This window comes from Nycticebus coucang, chromosome 11, assembly GCF_027406575.1.
Source record: "Nycticebus coucang isolate mNycCou1 chromosome 11, mNycCou1.pri, whole genome shotgun sequence".
In the NCBI taxonomy this organism is placed as follows: Eukaryota; Metazoa; Chordata; class Mammalia; order Primates; family Lorisidae; genus Nycticebus; species Nycticebus coucang.
Window position 1 is genome coordinate 28,119,349 of NC_069790.1, and position 20,602 is coordinate 28,139,950.

At 41.2% G+C, this 20,602-nt stretch overlaps 1 protein-coding gene and 1 long non-coding RNA gene across 6 annotated transcripts in view; one reads left to right on the top strand and one right to left on the bottom strand.

Annotated features, from left to right (window-relative positions):
* Positions 1 to 413: 413 nt before the first annotated feature.
* On the bottom strand, positions 414 to 3,904 carry PRR15 (proline rich 15). Of its 5 annotated transcripts, none has more exons than XM_053608458.1 (2): positions 3,694 to 3,904; positions 414 to 1,881 (listed from the first exon to the last, which is right to left on the bottom strand). In XM_053608458.1, the coding sequence occupies exon 2, from the start codon at positions 1,736 to 1,738 to the stop codon at positions 1,358 to 1,360; it is 381 nt and encodes a 126-aa protein (XP_053464433.1). In that variant the 5' UTR covers positions 1,739 to 1,881; positions 3,694 to 3,904; the 3' UTR covers positions 414 to 1,357. The 5 variants fall into 5 exon arrangements, with proteins under 5 accessions (XP_053464433.1, XP_053464436.1, XP_053464437.1 ...); XM_053608461.1 differs by lacking the exon at positions 3,694 to 3,904 and adding an exon at positions 2,953 to 3,669; XM_053608462.1 differs by lacking the exon at positions 3,694 to 3,904 and adding an exon at positions 2,343 to 2,366.
* Positions 3,905 to 4,377: 473 nt separating this feature from the next.
* Positions 4,378 to 20,602, top strand: part of LOC128598170 (uncharacterized) — a 40,537-nt gene continuing 24,312 nt past the window's right edge. Inside the window, exon 1 of the long non-coding RNA XR_008383595.1 lies at positions 4,378 to 4,691. This is a non-coding gene — a long non-coding RNA (uncharacterized LOC128598170). The remainder of the gene's footprint in view (positions 4,692 to 20,602) is intronic.

The window sequence follows — 20,602 nt, forward strand, 5'->3', positions numbered from 1 at the left end:
AAATGAAGAAGCACCAATTAAGATCCTATTTGTCATTTCCTAAAAAGATATACATTTTAATCAAAATAATTTCCCTTCCATGCATTTCTGGATGTTTAAGAATAACCTGAATTGTGGTGGGAAAAATCCCAGTGCCTCTTAAGGAGTACAATAACTCTTTTGTAATTTGCCCAAGGCAAGTGGTATTCCTTTACTCGTTTTCTTAAAGCTTATAATAAAAGTGAACAGGTAGAGTTTTGTTAACAGTCTTCACATTGGTAGATCTAAAGGGTTTGAAACTAGATACATGTATACTTTAGACCAAAGAAGTAAGCTTTTGAAACAATGGGAGTGGGGAAAGCTCCCCACTCCTATAGTTGAACACAGTAAGAGAGTTCAGGGCATTTGTTTATTTTCAGATAATCGTTAGTAAGGTTAACAACAGATACTGAAAAGAATGTATCATTAGCATCGTGACTTATTGTATGCTATGAAAATGCACTGAAGTTAAAGGGGACTCTTGGAATAATGAATAATGAACCTCTGTCTCCCTACCTTGAATTTGGTTAGTAAATAAGGATATCTGGCTAACTGGTTCCGGCCTGGGTGTTGCTGGTTTCTGGAAACTTTCTCTTCCTTGCAGCTTTCCATTGGTAGCTGTTGTGTGGCAAATGATTAACTCTGTCACCTCAGACTTTGCATGTATGATGGGTTAAGTATGATGGGTTTCAGTCTTGGAACAGAAAAAATACAAGTCACCTTAAGTCCAAGAGTGCAACAATTTTAATAGTGCACACTAAAATAGGCGGTACAGTTTTATAGTTCCACGTTAAAAGCAATCCTGCTTTACTTTAAAATGCTTCCAATTAATGCTCCCCCACCCCACCCCCCTTCACTTCAGAGGTAAGTCTGTGGAAGTATCTCTAAAGTACGTTTTTCAGGCACTAAAAACAGAACTGTGATCTGCGATCCACAAAGTCCTGAATAAGACCTTGCTTTCCTCAATTGAGGGGCTGTGGAGTTCAAGTTGAGTTACCATCTCTGAGAGAAGGACCCTTCTCCTTCCCAATGGTGACATGAACCAGGAGCCCAGGCCCCAGAACAGCTTTTGAAACAATTAATTATGCCCAACCTCCTCAGCGGTAGGTATCTTTTCTTACCACAAATAAATATTTAATGCATCCTTGAGTCATGAAATATTGAAAACTCAATTGCCACGTCAATTCCCAGAAAAAAATCATAGAGGCACTGTGTGAATATTCTGAATTTGGCGGGATTAGACACACCAAATACAGGAGCAGGTCCGAAGTCTCAGGTTTTTAGAACTGTGGGCGGGTAAAGGGTAGCGGTGGGAAGAGCTACAGCCCCGGAGCCTTGGTTATTGCTTGTCTTCTTGGGGCTCCCCTTGGAAGCCCTCCTCCTCTGCTGACCTGACTCCCTCTGGCAGCAACGTGGCGCGCGCTTTCCTCTTCTCCTTAAAGCGGCCGGAGCGTGAGATCTTCAAATTGCGGCGGCTGTTACCTGATTTCTCCCCACACAACTTGTCTGGCTTGGGGGGCTCGCTGGCGCACCCGAGGAGATTGGGGTGCTGGTTCTCCCGGGAGCTGCTAGTCCAGTCCGGGTTGGGCGGCGCCGGCTCCTCGGAGGCGGGCTGGGCTGCAGGCTGCGCCCCCACCGTGGCTTCCTTGCTTTTCTTCCTGCTGTTGGAGAGCGACTTCCACCAGGGGCCGGAGCTGCCGGTGCCGCCGCTGTCGGCCATGGCCGGCCTGGGGGCTGCGGCGCCCCGGCGGGGAAGAGACTCCGCGGCGGCCCCTCTCCCCTAGTGGTTTCTGGCCGTTCACTCCACCTTCCCCGTCTTCTCCTTCCCGGGATGCAGGGTGGGTGCGGAGGCAGCGCCCTGTGCTGGGGAACAAAACAAAACTTAGTTACCGACCTAGTCGAAGTCACGTGCCCCCAATCCCATTTCCTCTCCTGCACTACGCCTGGCGCCAGGTGGAGCCGGGTCACAGTGACTGGAGCCCCGAAGGTAACCCCCACTAGGTACCGCTGCGCCCCACCGTGGGGCTGGACGATTGGTATCCAGGGCGCCACCACCCGGTCTCCAGGCTTAGCCCTGAACTCCCGGCCTCGACCTTTGCCCTGCCTCCAAGGTGTGCAGTGGTCAACGCACCAGGGGCGCCCTGGGACGTGCCCGGCCATCTGGGTCACCTTGGCTGCAAAGAGAAAATGGCCCGTCCACACCGCCTGCTATAGACAAACGCCTGAAGGTGACCCACCCGGCCATAACGGTCTCACTTGAGATGCACCCGGGAGTAGAACGCTGGGAACCCAGCGCGTCCTCCCTACAGGTAAACAATGCGTACTAGACCACAAACAATCGCGAAATTCCCTCCAAATATCTTCCCCCATCGACTTCCGTTGCAAGATCCTTTTCATGAGATACTTCGGAGAATTTATATCCCAGTGTAAGAGAGAGACAAAGCCCATGCTCTTTTACGGTTTTGTTTGTTTTTGGTTTTGGCCGGCGCCGGGTTTGAACCCGGCACCTCTGGTATATGGGGCCGGCGCTCTACTTCTTTGAGCCACAGGCGCCGCCCAGCCCTTGCTCTTTTAAACTTTTTCTTTAACCACTTGCGATTTCAGAGAAACGTGTTTAGACTTAACTTCCCTTGGAAACCGCTTTTACTCCCCAGAAACCAATCTTACGTCTTTGTGAAGCACCCCCAGCTGACGGTAGAGACGAGGCCAAATAGCAAATGCCCTCCTCTTAGTTCTTTATAAAAATATGAACCAAGTCTGTACCACGTTTGAGATTTTTAGTTACAAATTAAAAAAGGCGTCTGGTTTTTAACTTGTGCAATTCCTCCCTCCAAAGGCGAGAGAATGTAAGCAGACACTTCCAAACAATTTGTTTCTTCTCCAAGCTTTCAACACCCCCTCTGCGGAGCGGAAAGCCGCTCATTTAGCACCTACGTGCTAATACTGTAAGCAAGACTCTGTCCTCTTTACGTGCGGGTCTACAGGGCGCTGCCGCCAGGAATGTGCAGATTCGCCTGCGCTGCGCTCACTTCCAGGTTCGCGCTCGGCCACTCCACAGCCCACGTGCCGGGCGCTCAGGGGATTGACAAGCGCGCTCGGAGGGAAACTTCGGCGGTGTTTGCTGTTGGAGGTTCTCCTCCCGGAACCGCCGAGGAGAGGAAGTCTGAGCGCCTACGGCAGCCGGCTCAGCGGCCTCCGCAGAGCCGCGAAACCGCAGCCCCAGCTCCTCCCTAGGACGCCCCGAGGACACAATAAAAAAAAAAATGGCCAAAAGCTCTTTGGGTGCAGAAGACACCCACACCCTCAAGCCTGGCAATTAGGTTTGCAAACGTCCTATTCCCTCCTACGGTGCAGTTTGGAAAAGCACTCCCTTCTCCAAGCTATTTACTAGTGGGAGTGGGGTGTCTTGACGCTGCTTGTTGTCCTCTAGCCTACATTTTCTTCTCCACGATTATCAACTTGTGTGAACGGGAGAGTTCTGCAAGAATTGCGCAAGGGAAACATGGTAAAATTCGCAAATGTACAGACCACGCAGTCCTCGAGGGCCTGCGACTTGCTGTTTCTCCTAGGGTACCGGGAAGCCGGGGACCCGGAGGCACGGGGTTGGCACCCCAGGGTGACACTCCAGTGCCAGGCTCTATTTTGGCCGACGCAGACCTACCCCCAGTCGCTCACCTGCTGGGGCTTCCCAGGACGCCGCGGCCCCAAGCGGAGATCGCGGCCAAGAGCGCTAGGGGGCGCGCCGGGGTCAACCTGGAAGCCTCGCGGCCTGGGAGAGATCCTACTTCTGAGAAGTGGACTGGTCGCAAATCCCCGCAGCGCACCGCAGCACACAGCGCACCGCAGCACAGCTCAGCCAAGTGCAGCTGCCTGTCTCCGCTGGCAGCTCCAACTTCTGCGCGGTGAGGTCTGTTCTGTTCCGAGGCGCTGCGGCAAGGGGCTGCCAGACTCGCCGCCCCAAGTGAATGCCGAGGCAAGCTCTCCGGGTCAGCAGCCTTTCATTCTCCGGCGCGTCCCTATTCCCTGCCCGGGAGCCGCCGAATGGGAGCCCGGCTGCTCAGTCTGGAGCATTGAACCTTCCTACGCGTCCCTAGAAACGGGAAAAGGCATCTGCCCACCTGCTGGTTATTCGCCAAGTTCGAGAAACCAGAACCCCAGGGCATCAGGGGGAGGAGGGAGAAAAAAAAAAAAAAAGACCCAGGAGGCGGCCACCGCTGCCACAGTTGCAGGTAGGAACTTGGCGTTCCCGCCCTCCAGGGGACGAGATTGGATCAGGTCGCAGACGCGGCGCCAGCCTTGGGTTGCCTGATTGGAGAAAAGCTGTGCAGCTCCGCTCACTCGGCAGACTCTGCCAGGAGAAACGGTGGAGACTGCAGACCGGGAGACTGAGGCTGTAGAGGGGCTCGCCTGGATAAATGTCGCCTCGTCTCTCGCTCTGCTCCACCCTGATTTTTCCTTATTACTCCCCCCCCCCCACCACCACCACTGCTTTCTGGATACCGGGGTCCCAAGTTTGTAACTCAGAGATCTAATTCACACCCATGCAAAAATGTTTGTTTCAGGCCCCCTTAGTTGAAAGGCTCTGACATTGTTCGGAAGCCCTCTGTGTGCTAGCCAGACGTTGTTCCAAGCGTTGTCCTGCGTTTATTTACTGCGCTTGACGACCCTAAAAGGTAGGTACTGTTATCATGCTCACTTTACAAGTGAGGAAACCCTGGCGCAGGGGGTGTTAAATGGTTCTTTGGGGTCGCCCCCCTGGTACATGTCAGAACAGAGTTGGAATGCGGGAGGTCTGACTCCAGCTTCCGCCGTGGAAACCACCACGTTATACCGCAGCCTGCTAGCCATGGGCTCTTGACATGGGCAAACAAGGGTGTGAATTTACTTCTTTCAGGTCTGGAAGGCTATGGACAGCCACGCCACCAGGGAAGTGTAGATCCAACTTTGAGCCACTGCAGGAAGTGAATCAGGGGACTGTGTCAGGGTTCAGAGGTGTTTGCTCCTGGTCACATGGCGGTGCCTTTATTCGTTCCACAGAAAGATATTGGCCCAGAGGTGCAGCTTGCTTTATCTTTTCCAAAGAACTATTTTGATATTCCTTATGCTACAAGCATGGGTATGGAGCAACTGATGTCTGAGCCGCTTTGCACTGAGGACTTTCTGCAGTATAAATGGAATGAGAGACACATGGCCTAACTCACATATCTTGTAGCTTAAAATAGGTAGAAATAGTTTTTATAGAGTATTTTAATGCATAAAGGAAGATGAAAACATGAATACTTACACCCGATTAACTTCTTAGCTTGGGGTTCTTTGAATTTTTATTCTACGCACAGCAGTGTATATTTGAAAGTCATGCATTTTAATGTATTTCTTGGGATTAGTTTTAAAGCGTAAACATTCAGTTCATAGCACTAGAACTGAATAAAGACAGGCCACCAATTTTGAGGAGAGAATGAGACAATTCATGATAGCACAAATATTTTATAGGGGAACAGCTCTTGTCTGAGGTGCCATTACCACTAGGAAGTTATGGAGCTGGGTTGTTACATTGTTGACCATACAGGTAAAATAATGAAAATATTTAGCAAGAGAAAATAATTACTAGTACTGCCAAATTGCCTCTCATTGAATGTGATTTTAACAAAGGAGCCAGCATCTTCTTAATAAATAAACCTTAACTAATTACTGAAAAATCTTTTAAAATTGATTTTCTTACATCACACCCTTCTACCCATTTATATTTAACAACTTTGAATGTTTCTGTCATGTGTCATTGATTTAATGACAACATCATACAAATAACCCTTGCATACAGTGAGAACATTGATGTGGAGACATAGAAATTGAGGAAAAATTAGCTGAGGTGGGTGATGGGTGAACATTGCAGGCAGAGAAAATAGAACACGCACCTGCCCCGCGGTGTGAAGGAGTTGTAGGTCTAGAGGTGCCAAGAGCAGGACAGCGTGATCCCAGTGAGAAGAGTGAGCTGAAGCAGCTAGATCTGAAGCTGGAAGGTGGGCGTGACCAGACTGCTCAGGATCCTAATCCACAGAATAGGATTACGGTGCTCTTGATAAGATTTGCATTGAAATGCTACCAGAGCTGTGTGTAAAGAGTGAATGAGAGGGGACAGAGGGGTAATTAGGAAACCAGTTAGAAACTGCTGGAGTACTTCAGGTGGGATATTCTGGTGGGTTGTAATACAGTGGTGGCAGTAAGAAAGTGTGTGCGTGTACTATGCATGAAGAGAATTAGGGATGTTAGGGTAGAATCAACAGGGTACTATTTTATTTAATTCATATAGAAGAGGAGACTGAGTCTGATGAGAAGCTAAAAAGGGAAATGCTTTCACAGCCTTCCTTGCAAACAAGAAGTGGCTGTGTGATCCAATTTTGGCTTATGTGGCTGTAAGGAAGACTTCTGGAAATACTTCGTACAACCTTCTGAAAAAAGAACGTATTTTGCGACATGCTTGATTCTTGCATTTAAGCACAGTATTAAGATGTGATGTCTGGTGTCACAGCAGCCATCTTCCAACAGTGAGGCAATCAGCATGGGACTAAGAGGCAATGTGCTGGCACAGGAGTGTGGAAAGTGTCTGGGTTCTTTTTTTTGGGAGGGGGGCACCATACACTGGTTTTATAGACCATTTGACACATTTTCATCATACTGGTTAACATAGCCTTCCTGGCATTTAAGTGTCTGGGTTCTTGATGATATCTCTGAGCACCTGAAAGAACCATGGAACCACTTAGCTGCAGACTTCTAGCTCAGAAAGAAAACATATGTCCCGATGATGTAAGCACAGATTTAAACACAGTTTTCTGTTACTTGCAGCCAAATGCCTTCCTATCTCATACAGACTAGTACAGTTAGAGGAAACAAATGATACTGTTCAAAAGGGGGAAAAGGTAGTGTTGCCACATTTATTTATCAATCCGAAAAGTTCTTCAAAGAAGGAGGATTTAGTTAAATGTTTAAGTGATGGGAAATTTTGTAGACATAGAGAATTTATGTATAAAATAAAGAACTTTCATTGAAAAGAAAGTTCTTTTCATTGAAAAGAAGGGAATGAATAAAGAAATATTTGTAGTGCATCGATGAGCATGTTGAGGTTAAGTCCAAACAGTGAGGTTCATCAGTTTATCTGAGACATCATAATAATGACATTTTTAAAGACAGAGTTTTAAATCAAAATAATTAACTTTTTTCCCTCCATTTTTTTGCATCTAGAACTGATTTAATCTATAAAAAATTTCATCACCACCCTATGCAAACACACACACAAACACACGCCTAGTGTTACAAATATACATGTGTTCCATAATTATTGATACAGGAATCATTGGTCACTTACTATTAACTGACAGATAAATCAACTTTTTTTTTTTTTTTGTAGAGACAGAGTCTCACTTTATGGCCGTTGGTAGAGTGCCGTGGCGTCACACGGCTCACAGCAACCTCCAGCTCTTGGGCTTACGCGATTCTCTTGCCTCAGCCTCCCGAGCAGCTGGGACCACAGGCGCGCGCCACAACGCCCGGCTATTTTTCTGTTGCAGTTTGACCAGGGCTGGGTCCAAACCCGCCACCCTCGGCATATGGGGCCGGCGCCCTACTCACTGAGCCACAGGCGCCGCCCAGATAAATCAACTTTTAAATGAATCTACACTGTATGATGTCCAGTTTTGTGACACAGAACTGTAGGGTCAGACCATATCCTTTTTATATGTATGAATCATACTGTTTGATGCATTTAAAAGTTGATTTATCTGCTCAGTTAAGAGTAGGTGATATTTGATGTTATGATATTTAAACATACTTGGGGACAATGCTTACATTTTTAAACCATGTTTTATCTTGTCATTTTTAGTTTTCAAAATGTGTTGGTGATTTGGGTAAGGCTTTCCTCTCTTCTTCTCTCCCCTCCCCTTTCTTCCCTTTTTCGTCTTCTTTTTTTTTTTTTCTTTCTTCTGAGACAGGGCCTCATTCTGTCACCTTAGCTACAGTAGTGTTGTCATGATCGCTCACTACACTCTCCAACTCCTGGGTTCAAAAACGTGAGTAGCTGGGACTTCAGGCACACACCATCATACCTAGCTAATTCTCTGTTAGGAAATTTCTCTCTATAGAGGTGGTATCTTCCTCTTGCTTAGGCTGGTCTCGAGCTACCAGTCTCAAGACTCTCAGAGTGCTAGGGTTATAGGCATGAGTCACTTTGTCTCACCGATTTTCTTTTAAAAATTAAATTTCTTCTTTCTCAGATTAATCTTTAAGTGCAATAGTGGTTATACTAAAAGACAAAAGAAAACAAATTACTAGAGAATAAGTTCTTAGTTTTTGCATACTAGGAATTAAAATCAGAATTTTACTGGTTAAACGTGGCAATTGCTTCATGAGTAGCAAAACCTGGCATTGCACAGAAGCTGGGAAATCTGTTACCTTCCTTTGAGTATCAAAGTCCAGGGACCTAACTAATCACTGTGCTATGTGTCTCTCCATGATTACTAAGATGTCACTAATGAATCTTTAGCACCTGGCATTGTGCCCTGTGATAAAAGTTTTCAGTATTGTTGAATGAGTCATCATAGAATGCATAAACATGAAGTCTTTGTTGATTATAATATGACTGATTTGTAAAAAGAAATGTAATATAAGTGGCAATGAGAATGGAAAAACAAGTATCCAATGTATTCAATACTAATATGAAGCCAGTGGACAAATTAATACATACCCACACAAGACAAAAACTCAGTTCAAGCTAGGGTGAGGGGGAAGGAGGGACAGGGAGAGGAGAATAGAGGGGATTGTTGCGCTCTCACTCAATGGGCACAATGTAGGGTACATGGCATACCTTTTGGGTGTAGGTCACTACTACAACAGGGACTTTACCTAACAAATGCAAACATGGTAACCTAATTGTTTGTACCCTCATATTAATTTGAAATTTTAAAAAGAGGGAAAAAGGGGCAATGAAATAGAATCAAATTTGCTATTACATGTACTAACAGCTTGATTTTCTTTAAAAATGGTAGACCTAAGTATCTGCTAAGTTTTTGTTGTTACCAAATTGGGAGAACCCAATTATGTAATACCTTTGAAGGAGATGGAGTGAGGTGGATACAGATGGGACAAAATAAAATAACACCAGGGAACGGCTGCTGAAATTTTATCAAATGTTGCACTTAGGGAATGAATGAATGATCTGGAGGACATGAAATCCTGGAACAAGGCTCCAAAACACATTTGGAGTCTTTCAGGAAACAAAAATAGCTCAACCTGATTATTGGTTAGAAAGATCACTGATTTTTCAGTGCAAGTCATGTGTTACTCTCCAAAGTAATGTTCTCAATCTAGCCGGTCATTTGGTTCCAAGTCAGGGCTGGGGTAGCCTAGCTCCTTCAAAAGGTAACCTGTTGTCTGCTATTGTTAATATCCTGCAGCGGTTCTCAACCTGTGGGTCGCCACCCCTTTGTAACAATGAAAATACATCCTGCATATCAGATATTTACGTTACAATTCATAACAGCAGCAAAATTATAGTTATGAAGTAGCAACAAAAATAATTTTATGGTTGAGGGTCACCACAACATGAGGAACTGTATTAAAGGGTCGCAGCATTAGGAAGGTTGAGAACCACTGCTTTACAGAGTATTGATTTGGTTATGCTCTGTTAGCCAGGTTACATTTTCTCTCCTGTGGTTTGTCGATGTGTCAGCTCATTACATCACATGTGCAGGGTATCAAGTGGGTATCTGATGGAAGGGTAACATGATGCAGGACGTAAATGAGTGTTTTGGTTTCCTGACCTGTATCAAGACCCAATCTACAGAGTTGGCAATCCTTGCTTTCTTAAGTTTGCAGGCTGAGGGGAGGCTCACAAAGTTCTCGGAGCACCTCTCTGCTCAGTGCTAACGCAGGTAAATCTCATAACTATATGCTCCCACTCATTGAACAAGCAGCCTGTGCATCTGGTATAAGGAACTGATTGAGCAGCAGCTATAAAACTTTCATCATAATATTAAGTTTCCATTCCTTACTCTGGCCTTTCTACTTTTAATGGTCAAAGCCACCCTGACAGACAGGAACTACCAGTTCTATAGTTTTATCTCGGAAAGTTGAAGCAATTTATTCAAGATTACAGGACCATAAGAGGTGGAGTTATTTTGATTTAGTTTGAGTTATTTGATCCCATATACAAAGTTCTTCTAATATGGCTATTTAAATCTCATATTGCCATTTAGTCAGGCACCAGCTTAATAAACATTTGTTGTTGTGGAGGCTGTTACATCAAAGGAAACAGTCATACTTAAAAATTCTAATTAGGCCATTGTTTTCTAAGTCTCCCACTTAAAAGTCATATGTGGCTGCCTAGGCATAAAAGCCCTATGGAATCATGCACTCAAAATAAAGCTCAAATTAACTCTAGAAATTGTAATTACATGTTTCTTGTGGAAAGGCTTGATGGTTGGTTTGAATTATTAGGTGTGTGGCTTTGGGAAATTTGCTTAATATCTTCAGACCCTGGTTGCCATATACATAAAGTGGGGATAATACTATCTATTTTTCTGAGTGGTTGCCAGAATTAAAGGAGACAATACATGTATTGGCATCCCTAGCACAGTGCCTGACACATAACACGGACTCAGTCAATTTCATTTCTCCTTGACTAATACCTTTTATTGGCTGTGTGAGGAAATTAGGTGAACAAATCAATTGGAAGTGCTTTTTGAAATTAACGGTAGAAGTTGGGCAAGATTTTTCCCCCAAGAACAAAATGTTTGAAGTTACCATTGGATATTTAATCTACTACAATTTACTTTGAATCTGTTTTCAGGACATAATAATGAAATCAAATCAAGCAGAAGCTTTCTGTATGTGATTTAAGAATGCTCTTTATCCTTTCAGCACCAAAATTGTATTACCTATAGTTACAGGAGGAAGTGTGCTCAGTTAAACTTGAAAGGAATGTTATGAGAAAAGGACTAACAGATTGCAAGACGAAATCCTTAGAAGTAAGGTCACTACCAGACTGTAGCTAGGGTGCAAGCCGGGGACTATGTTTAATATGTGCTGCTCCATTAGTTCCTGGAATCTTTTACATAACCTGCATCGCTGAATTATACCAGAAGGAGGAAAAGAACAGGAGCATCATGTCACTGCTATTTCAGGCAACACAGCATTGCTTCTTGACAAAAATTTGTTTTCATGTTAGTAAAGTAACATATGCAATAAGTTTAAAAGTCAAATGTTATTAATGGTCTTATAGCAAATTATAGGTGTTTCTTATCTCATTCTTTCCCCAGTCCTCCCACTTCCAATAATTTTGGCTTTTATTTTTGGCATTTACAAATTTCGATATTTCTAAATAATATGTATATCTTTCTTTCTTTTGACTTATTAATATTAAACATTCTGTAGACTTCCTCCTTGCATTTAACGATTTACGTCTCTTATACCATCATGAACAACTTCAGTTTCCCCTCTCCCATAAACCCACTAGAGAATATTATATTACGGCATTTGTTTAATTGTTTATTTCCTGTTTAAATGTATTAGTGTGTCTGTGTACTGATGTACTTTGCTTTTTTGTGGCGGGGGTGGGGGTGTCTTTTCCTGAAGTTAGTAATGCTCTCTTATCTCTTTCAATTTGCTTTCCTCTTCTTTCTAATTCTTTCAATACCTTCAGATGACTTCTTGGTACACTTTTCTACAAATTTTATCACATCAGTAATCCATGTGTTTCATTTTGGATTTCTTTGAAACATCACTCGTGAACACTTCCTTTTTCCTTCACTAAGAACCAATTTCTCTCTGGCCTGCTGCACAGTCTCCTCCTGGCAGTTCCTTTAGTTGGGTCCCATATTTCATGGATTTTGAGTGTCTTTCTCTATTTGGTGGACTCACTTGTTCTGGTGAAGTGAGTCATCAGATGGCGTGGCAGTGGAAGGCACAGTGGTGGTGTCCTCAACATTTCTGTCTGTAATCACACAGTTCTGGTCTGGACATTTATCCTCCATGCCTGTTACACAGCTACCCTCTTGGCATCTCCTTTTACCTTATTCTAGAGAGTTCTCTGGCTTCCCCCTGATTCTGAGCACCTTTCTTGCTTTACTTCCCTCATTAGATTCCTCTTTCTTGCTTTCTGCTTTGTTCCCTCAGATCTATCTACCTCTTCACCAAAGGCCAATCTTTTGTTTTATTAGCTATTTAGTTCACTGCCTAACAGTTATTTTCATGTGTGTAATCCCAACATTTCGGGAGGCTGAGGTGGGAAGATCATTTGAGTCCAGCCTGGGCAACATAGTGAGACTCTATGTCTACAAAAAAATATAAAAATTATCCAGGCATTGAGGAACGCAACTGTAGTCCCAGTCACTCAGGTAACTGAGGTGGGAGGATTACTTGAGCCCAGGGGTTGGAGGTTGCAGTGAACCATGATGATGCCACTGTAGTCTGGCCAGGTCAAAAGAGCAAGACACTGTCTCAAAAAAAAAAATTAATAGAAATTAATGAGATGGGAAACAGACAATGAAGAAAAGCAATTAAACAAAAAGCTCAGTATTTGAAAAAAATCAATAAAATTAGTAAAGCTATAGGGCTGATGACTGACAAAGATAAAAAGAGAGGAAACAGGCATTACTAATATCAAGAATAAAACAGAAGATGGAATGATAGATCCTGAGGCTCTTGATAATAGATAAGAGAATACTATGTATAATTTGACTTACATAAATTCAATAACTTAAATGAGATGGACCGATTCCTTGAACAGCATAAACTCCAAAATTCACTCAATATGAAATATATCTTCTGAATAGTCTTAAAGCTATTAGAGAAATCAAGTCCATAATCAACTTCCAAAAGAAATCTCCAGAGTCAGACAGTTTCACTGCTGAATTCTACATGTCAGTTAAAGTAGAATTAGCACTAATCTATGCAACTTCTTTTAGGAAATAGAAGAGGAGAGAATGATTCCCAGTTCATTTATGAGGTTAGTATTACCCCAATACAAAACCAAGACAAAGACACTAAAAAAGAGAGAGAGAGAAAAGAAAGAAAAAGAAATGAAAATTCTTTTTCATTTTTGGTCTGCTGGGTTTTTTTGATTTTTGGTCTGCTGGGTATATACCTTTTTGGTCTGCTGGGTATATACATTTTTTATTTTTGGTCTGCTGGGTATATACCTAGTAGATCTAAATAAATAGATATTCTCTGTTCATGGATTAAAAGTCTCAATATGGTAAAGTGGTCAATTCTTCCCAAACTGTTAAACCTGTTTCTATAAAAAGAAAAATCTCAGCAGTTTTTTTTTTCTTTGTAGATACAGACAAACTTTTTCTAAAATTGATATGAATTGTCAAAAAAAAAAAAACAAGAAGAAACTAGAATAGCTGTGACAATTTTGAAAATGAGATTTACTACATAGCTAGAGTAATTAAGATGGGAAAAAATAGACACATAGGTCACTAAAACAGAATAGAGAGCCCAGAAATAGACCAAAACAAATGTGGGCAATTAATTTTTGACAAAGATGCAAAGTACTTCAATGGAAGCAGGATAGTCAGTTCAACAAATGGTTCTGAGACAACAAGACACCAGGCAAAAAATGAACCTTGACCTAATGATTACACAATATGCTGTAATTAATTCAAGATGGGTCATAGATTTAAATATGAAATGTAAAACTAGAATGTAATTTTAGAATGAAATATGGGCGATCTTCTAAACCTAGAGCTTAGGTAAAGAGTTCTTAGACATGACTAACAATTTTCCATAAAAGAAAAAATAACTAATTTGGATATCATCAAAATTAAAAAAAAAACAAAACCTTTTGGTCTAAAGGAGACTTTTAAGAAGATGAAAAGGCAAGCTACCAACTTGGAGAAAATATTTGTAAACCACATATCTGATGAAGGCTTTTATATCTGGAGTATGTAAAAACTTTCAAAACTCAACAGTGGAAAAACAAATAATCCAGTTATAAAACAGGCAATAACTTAAAATAAAAAATATTGACATTACCAAATGTTGCTGAGGATGAGCAGAAGCTGGATCACTCACATCTTGCTAGTGGGAATGTAAAATGATGCAGCAGCTCTGGAAAACAGTTTGGCAGTTTCTTTAAAAAAAAAAAAAACATGACACAACAATGTACTCATGGCATTGATCACAAAGAGATGAAAACCCACATTCACATACAAACCTGTACATGAATGTTCGTATCCCCTTTGTTATAAGAGCCTTAAACTGGAAACAATCCAGATGTCCTTCAGTGAATGAACCGCAAAACAAACTGTACTGCCATACTGTGAAGTCCTTCTCAGCAACGAAAAGGAACAAACCATTGATACAGACAACAGCTTGAATGAATCCTCTGAAAATTATGCTGAGTGAAAAAGAGACCATCCCAAGAGGTTTCATACTGTTTGATGCCATTTGTATGACATTCTCAAAATGACAAAATTATGGATCTGGAGAACAGGTAGTGGTTGCAGGGGACAGAGATGGGGAATGTGGTAGCGGGTGGGTTATGAACACAAAGAGGTAGCTTTTTTTTTTTTTAATAAATCATAGCTGTGTACATTAATGTGATCATGGGGCACCATACACTGGTTTTATAGACCGTTTGGCACATTTTCATAACACTGGTTAACATAGCCTTCCTGGCATTTTCTTAGTTATTATGTTAGGACATTTATTTACATTCTACATTTACTAAGTTACACATATACCCTTGTAAGATGCACCGCAGGTGTAATCCCACCAATCACCCTCCCTCTGCCCACCTCTCCTCTCTCTCCCTTTCCCCCTTCCACCTATTCTTAGGTTATAACTGGGTTATAGCTTTCATGTGAAAGCCATAAATTAGTTTCATAGCAGGGCTGAGTACATTGGGTACTTTTTCTTCCATTCCTGAGATACTTTACTAAGAAGAATATGTTCCAGCTCCATCCATGTAAACATGAATGAGGTAAAGTCTCCATCTTTCTTTAAGGCTGCATAATATTCCATGATGTACATATACCACAATTTATTAATCCATTCATAGATCGATGGGCACTTGGGCTTTTTCCATGACTTAGCAATTGTGAATTGGGCTGCAATAAACATTCTGGTACAAATATGATGTGATTTTTGGTCTGCTGGGTATATACCTAGTAGAGGAATTATAGGATTGAATTACAGATCTATTTTGAGATCTCTAAGTGTTCTCCAAACATCTTTCCAAAAGGAATGTATTAATTTGCGTTTCCACCAGCAGTGTCGAAGTATTCCCTTTTCTCCACATCCACACCAACATCTCTGGTCTTGGGATTTTGTGATATGGGCTAATCTTACTGGAGTTAGATGATATCTCAAAGTAGTTTTGATTTGCATTTCTCTGATGATTAAAGATGATGAGCATTTTTTCATATGTCTATAGGCCGTGCACCTGTCTTCTTCAGAGAAGTTTCTCTTCAAGTCCCTTGCCCAGCCTGCGATGGGATCACTTGTTCTTTTCTTGCTTATACGTTTGAGTTCTCTGTGGATTCTGGTTATTAAACCTTTGTTGGAGACATACCCTGCAAATATTTGCTCCCATTCTGAAGGCTGTCTGCTTGCTTTACTTACTGTGTTCTTGGCTGTGCAGAAGTTTTTTAGTTTGATCAGGACCCAGTAGTGAATTTTTGAAGCTGCTTCAATTGCCCGGGGGTGTCTTCCTCATAAAATACTCGCCCAGGCTGATTTCTTCAAGGGTTTTCCCTGCACTCTCCTCTATTATTTTTATAGTTTCATGTCTTAAGTTTAAATCTTTAGTCCAGTGAGAGTCTATCTTAGTTAATGGTGAAAGGTGTGGGTCCAGTTTCAGTCTTCTACAGGTTGCCAGCCAGTTCACCCAGCACCATTTGTTAAATAGGGAATCTTTTCCCTACTGAATGTTTTTAATTGGCTTGTCAAAGATCAAATAACGGTAAGTAGCTGGATTCATCTCTGGGTTCTCTATTCTGTTCCAGACATCTACTTCTCTGATTTTGTGCCAGTACCATGCTGTTGATCACTATCGATTTGTTTCATAGTAGGGCTGAGTACATTAGGTACTTTTTCTTCTATTCTTGAGGTACTTTACTAAGAAGAATATGTTCCAGCTCCATCCATGTAAACATGAAAGAGGTAAAGTCTCCATCTTTCTTTAAGGCTGCATAATATTCCATGGTGTACATATACCACAATTTATTAATCCATTCGTGGATCGATGGGCACTTGGGCTTTTTCCATGACTTAGCAATTATGAATTGGGCTGCAATAAACATTCTGGTACAAATATCTTTGTTATGTTGTGATTTTTGGTCTTCTGGGTATATGCCAGGCAGAGGAATTACAGGATTGAATGGCAGATCTATTTTTAGATCTCTGAGTGTTCTCCATATATCTTTCCAAAAGGAATGTATTAATTTGCATTCCCACCAGCAGTGCAGAAGTGTTCCCTTTTCTCCACATCCGCGCCAACATCTCTGGTCTTGAGATTTTGTGATATAGGCTAGTCTCACTGTAGTTAGATGATATCTCAAAGTAGTTTTGATTTGCATTTCTCTGATGATTAAAGATGATGAATATTTTTTCATGTGTCTGAAGGCCGTGCGCCTGTCTTCTTCAGAGAAGTTTCTCTTCGAATCCCTTGCCCAGCCTGCCATGGGATCCCTTGTTTTTTTCTTGCTGATGCGTTTGAGTTCTCTGTGGATTCTGGTTATTAAACCTTTGTCAGAAAAATAACCTGCAAATATATTCTCCCATTCTGAGGGATGTTTGCTTGCTTTACTTACTGTGTTCTTGGCTATGCAGAAGCTTTTTAGTTTGATCAAGTCCCAGTAGTGTATTTTTGAAGCTGCTTCAATTGCCCGGGGGGTCCTCCTCATAAAATACTCGCCGAGACCAATTTCTTCAAGGGTTTTCCCTGCACTCTCCTCTAGTATTTTTATAGTTTCATGTCTTAAGTTTAAATCTTTAATCCAATGAGAGTCTATCTTAGTTAATGGTGAAAGGTGTGGGTCCAATTTCAGTCTTCTACAGGTTGCCAGCCAGTTCACCCAGCACCATTTGTTAAATAGGGAATCTTTTCCCCACTGAATGTTTTTAATTGGCTTGTCAAAGATCAAATAACGGTAAGTAGCTGGATTCATCTCTGGGTTCTCTATTCTGTTCCAGATATCTACTTCTCTGTTTTTGTGCCAATACCATGCTGTTTTGATCACTATCGATTTGTAGTAAAGTCTGAGGTCTGGTATATGATTCCTCCTGTTTTGTTTTTATTTCTGAGTAATGTCTTGGCTATTCGAGGTTTTTTCTGATTCCATATAAAACGAAGTATTGTTTTTTCAAGATCTTTAAAGTATGACAGCGGAGCTTTAATAGGGAGTGCGTTGAAATTATATATTGCTTTGGGTAGTATGGACATTTTAATAATGTTGATTCTTCCCAGCCATGAGCATGGTATGTTTTTCCATTTGTTAACATTTTCAGCTGTTTCTTTTCTTAGAGTTTCATGGTTCTCTTTATAGAGATCTTTCATGTCATTTGTTAGGTAAATTCCCAAATATTTCATCTTCTATGGCACTACTGTGAATGGGATAGAGTCCTTAACTGCTTTTTCAACTTGACTGTTGTTGGTGTATATAAAGGCTACTGATTTATGGATGTTGATTGTGTAACCTGAGACACTGCTGTATTCCTTGATCACTTCTAGGAGTTTTGTAGTAGAGTCCCTAGTGTTTTCCAGATACACAATCATATCATCTGCGAAGAGCAGAAGTTTGATCTCTTCTGACCCTATATGCATACCCTTGATCGTCTTTTCTTCCCTAATTGCGGTGGCTAAAACTTCCGTTACAATGTTGAAAAGCAATGGAGACAATGGGCAGCCTTGTGTGGTTCCTGATCTGAATGGAAATGATTCCAATGTAACTCCATTCAATATGATATTGGCTGTGGGTTTGCTGTAGATGGTCTCTATCAGTTTAAGAAAAGTCCCTTCTAGACCAATTTTCTTGAGTGTTCTGATCATGAAGGGATGCTGGTATTATCAAAAGCTTTTTCTGCATCAATTGAGAGAATCGTATGGTCTTTGTTTTTTAATTTGTTTATGTGCTGAATTACATTTATAGATTTACGGATATTGAGCCAGCCGTGAGACCCTGGGGTAAAACCAACTTGGTCATGATGTATAATTTGTTTGATGTGTTGCTGGATTCTGTTTGTTAGGATCTTGTTGAATATTTTTGCATCTATACTCATTAGTGATATTGGTCTATAATTTTCTTTTCTTGTTGGGTCTTTTCCTGGTTTGGGGATCAGGGTAATGTTTGCTTCATAGAACGTGTTCCTTCTTTTTCTACCTTTTGGAACAGGTTGTGTTCCTTCTTTTTCTACCTTTTGGAACAGGTTGAGTAATATAGGTACTAATTCCTCTTTAAAGGTTTGGTAGAATTCTGACGTAAAACCATCTGGCACCCGGGCTTTTCTTTTTAGGGAGGTTTCTGTATAGTTGATGCTATTTCTGAACTTGATATGGGCCTGTTCAATATTTCCACTTGATTCTGGCTGAGACATGGAAGGTGACATGCTTCCAAGTATTGGTCAATTTCCTTCAGATTTTCATATTTCTGAGAATAATGTTTCTTGTAATATTCATTAAGGATTTTTTGGATTTCTGACGAATCTGTTGTTATTTCGTCTTTGTTGTTTCTGATTGATGATATTACAGATTTTACTCTTTTTTTTCTGATTAGGTTGGCCAGAGGTTTATCTATTTTATTGACCTTTTCAAAAAACCAACTTTTTGATTTATTGATCTGTTGTATTATTCTTTTGTTTTCAATTTCATTTAATTCTGCTCTAATTTTGGTTATTTCTTTTCTTCTACTGGGTTTGGGGTTGGAATGTTCTTCCTTTTCCAGTTGCTTGAGATGTCCCATTAAGTTGTTAACTTCCTCTCTTTCCTTTCTCTTGAGGAAGGCTTGCAGTGCTATAAATTTCCCTCTTAGAACTGCCTTTGCTGTGTCCCAGAGGTTCTGATAGTTTGTGTCTTCATTGTCGTTTTGTTGCAAAAAATTGGCGATTTCTTTCTTAATCTCATCTCTGACCCAGCTATCATTCAGCATAAGGTTATTTAACTTCCATGTTTTTGTATGAGTATGCAGATTCCTGTTGTTACTCAGTTCAAGTTTTATTCCATGAGGGTCCGAGAAGATGCAAGGAATAATTTCTATTCCTTTAAATTTACTGAGGTTAGACTTGTGACCTAAAATGTGGTCAATTTTGGAGTAAGTTTCGTGGACTGATGAGAAGTATGTGTATTCAGTTTTGTTGGGATGAAATGTTCTGTAGATATCTGCTAAATCTAAATATTGGATGGTTAGGTTTAAATGTAAGATTTCTTTGCTCATCTTCTTTCTGGAGGATCAATCCAACACTGCTAAAGGAGTGTTGAAATCTGCGACAATTATGGAGCTGGAGGAAATCAAGTTACTCATGTCTGTTAGAGTTTCTCTTATAAATTGAGGTGCATTCTGGTTGGGTGCATAGATATTAATAATTGAGATCTCATCATATTGAGTATTATCGTTAACAAATATGAAGTGACCAGTCTTGTCCTTCCTTACATTTGTTGGTTTAAAGCCTACTGTATCTGCAAATAAAATTGCAACACCTGCTGTTTTCTGATTACCATTTGCCTGAAATATGGATGACCATCCTTTCACCCTGAATCTGTATTTGTCTTTTAAGTTAAGATGTGACTCTTGTATGCAACAAATCACTGGCTTGAGTTTCTGTATCCAGTCACCTAACCTATGCCTCTTTAGAGGGCAGTTTAAGCCATTCACATTAATGGAGAGTATTGATAACTCTGGTGAAATTTTGGGTATCGAGTTTTTCAAATGTCCAGCGGACATTTTTAATCCTTTTGCCTGTGTGGAAGTTGGAGTTTGATCTGAAGTTTCTGAGTGAGTTTAATTTTGTTGTAGAGGATTGGGTTGGTCATTGTGGAGGATAGGTCTGAGAATATCCTGAAGAGCTGGTTTACTTATGGCAAATTTTTTCAACATATGAATGTCATTGAAGTATTTAATTTTTCCATCATAAATGAAACTCAGTTTAGCTGGATAAAAGATCCTGGGTTGAAAGTTATTTTGCTTTACGAAATTAAAAGTCGATGACCACCCTTTTCTGGCTTGAAAGGTTTCAGCAGAGAGATCTGCAGTTATTCTAATATTCTTTCCTTTGTATGTAATGGTTTTCTTTCGCCGGGCTGCTTTGAGAATCTTCTCTTTCATATTAACTTTAGTGAAGCTATTTATGATATGCCTGGGGGATGACTTATTGGGGTTGAATCGTGCTGGGGTTCTGAAGCTGTCTGCTAACTGAATTTCAGATTCTCTAGGCATGTCTGGAAAATTTTCTTTCATAATTTCATGCAGAAGGGCCTCTGTGCCCATCGAGGCCACTTCATCATTCTCAGAAATCCCAATTATTTGTATATTGATTTTCTTCGAATTATCCCAGAGTTCTCTGAGTGAATGATCTGTTTTTGCTCTCCATTTCTCTT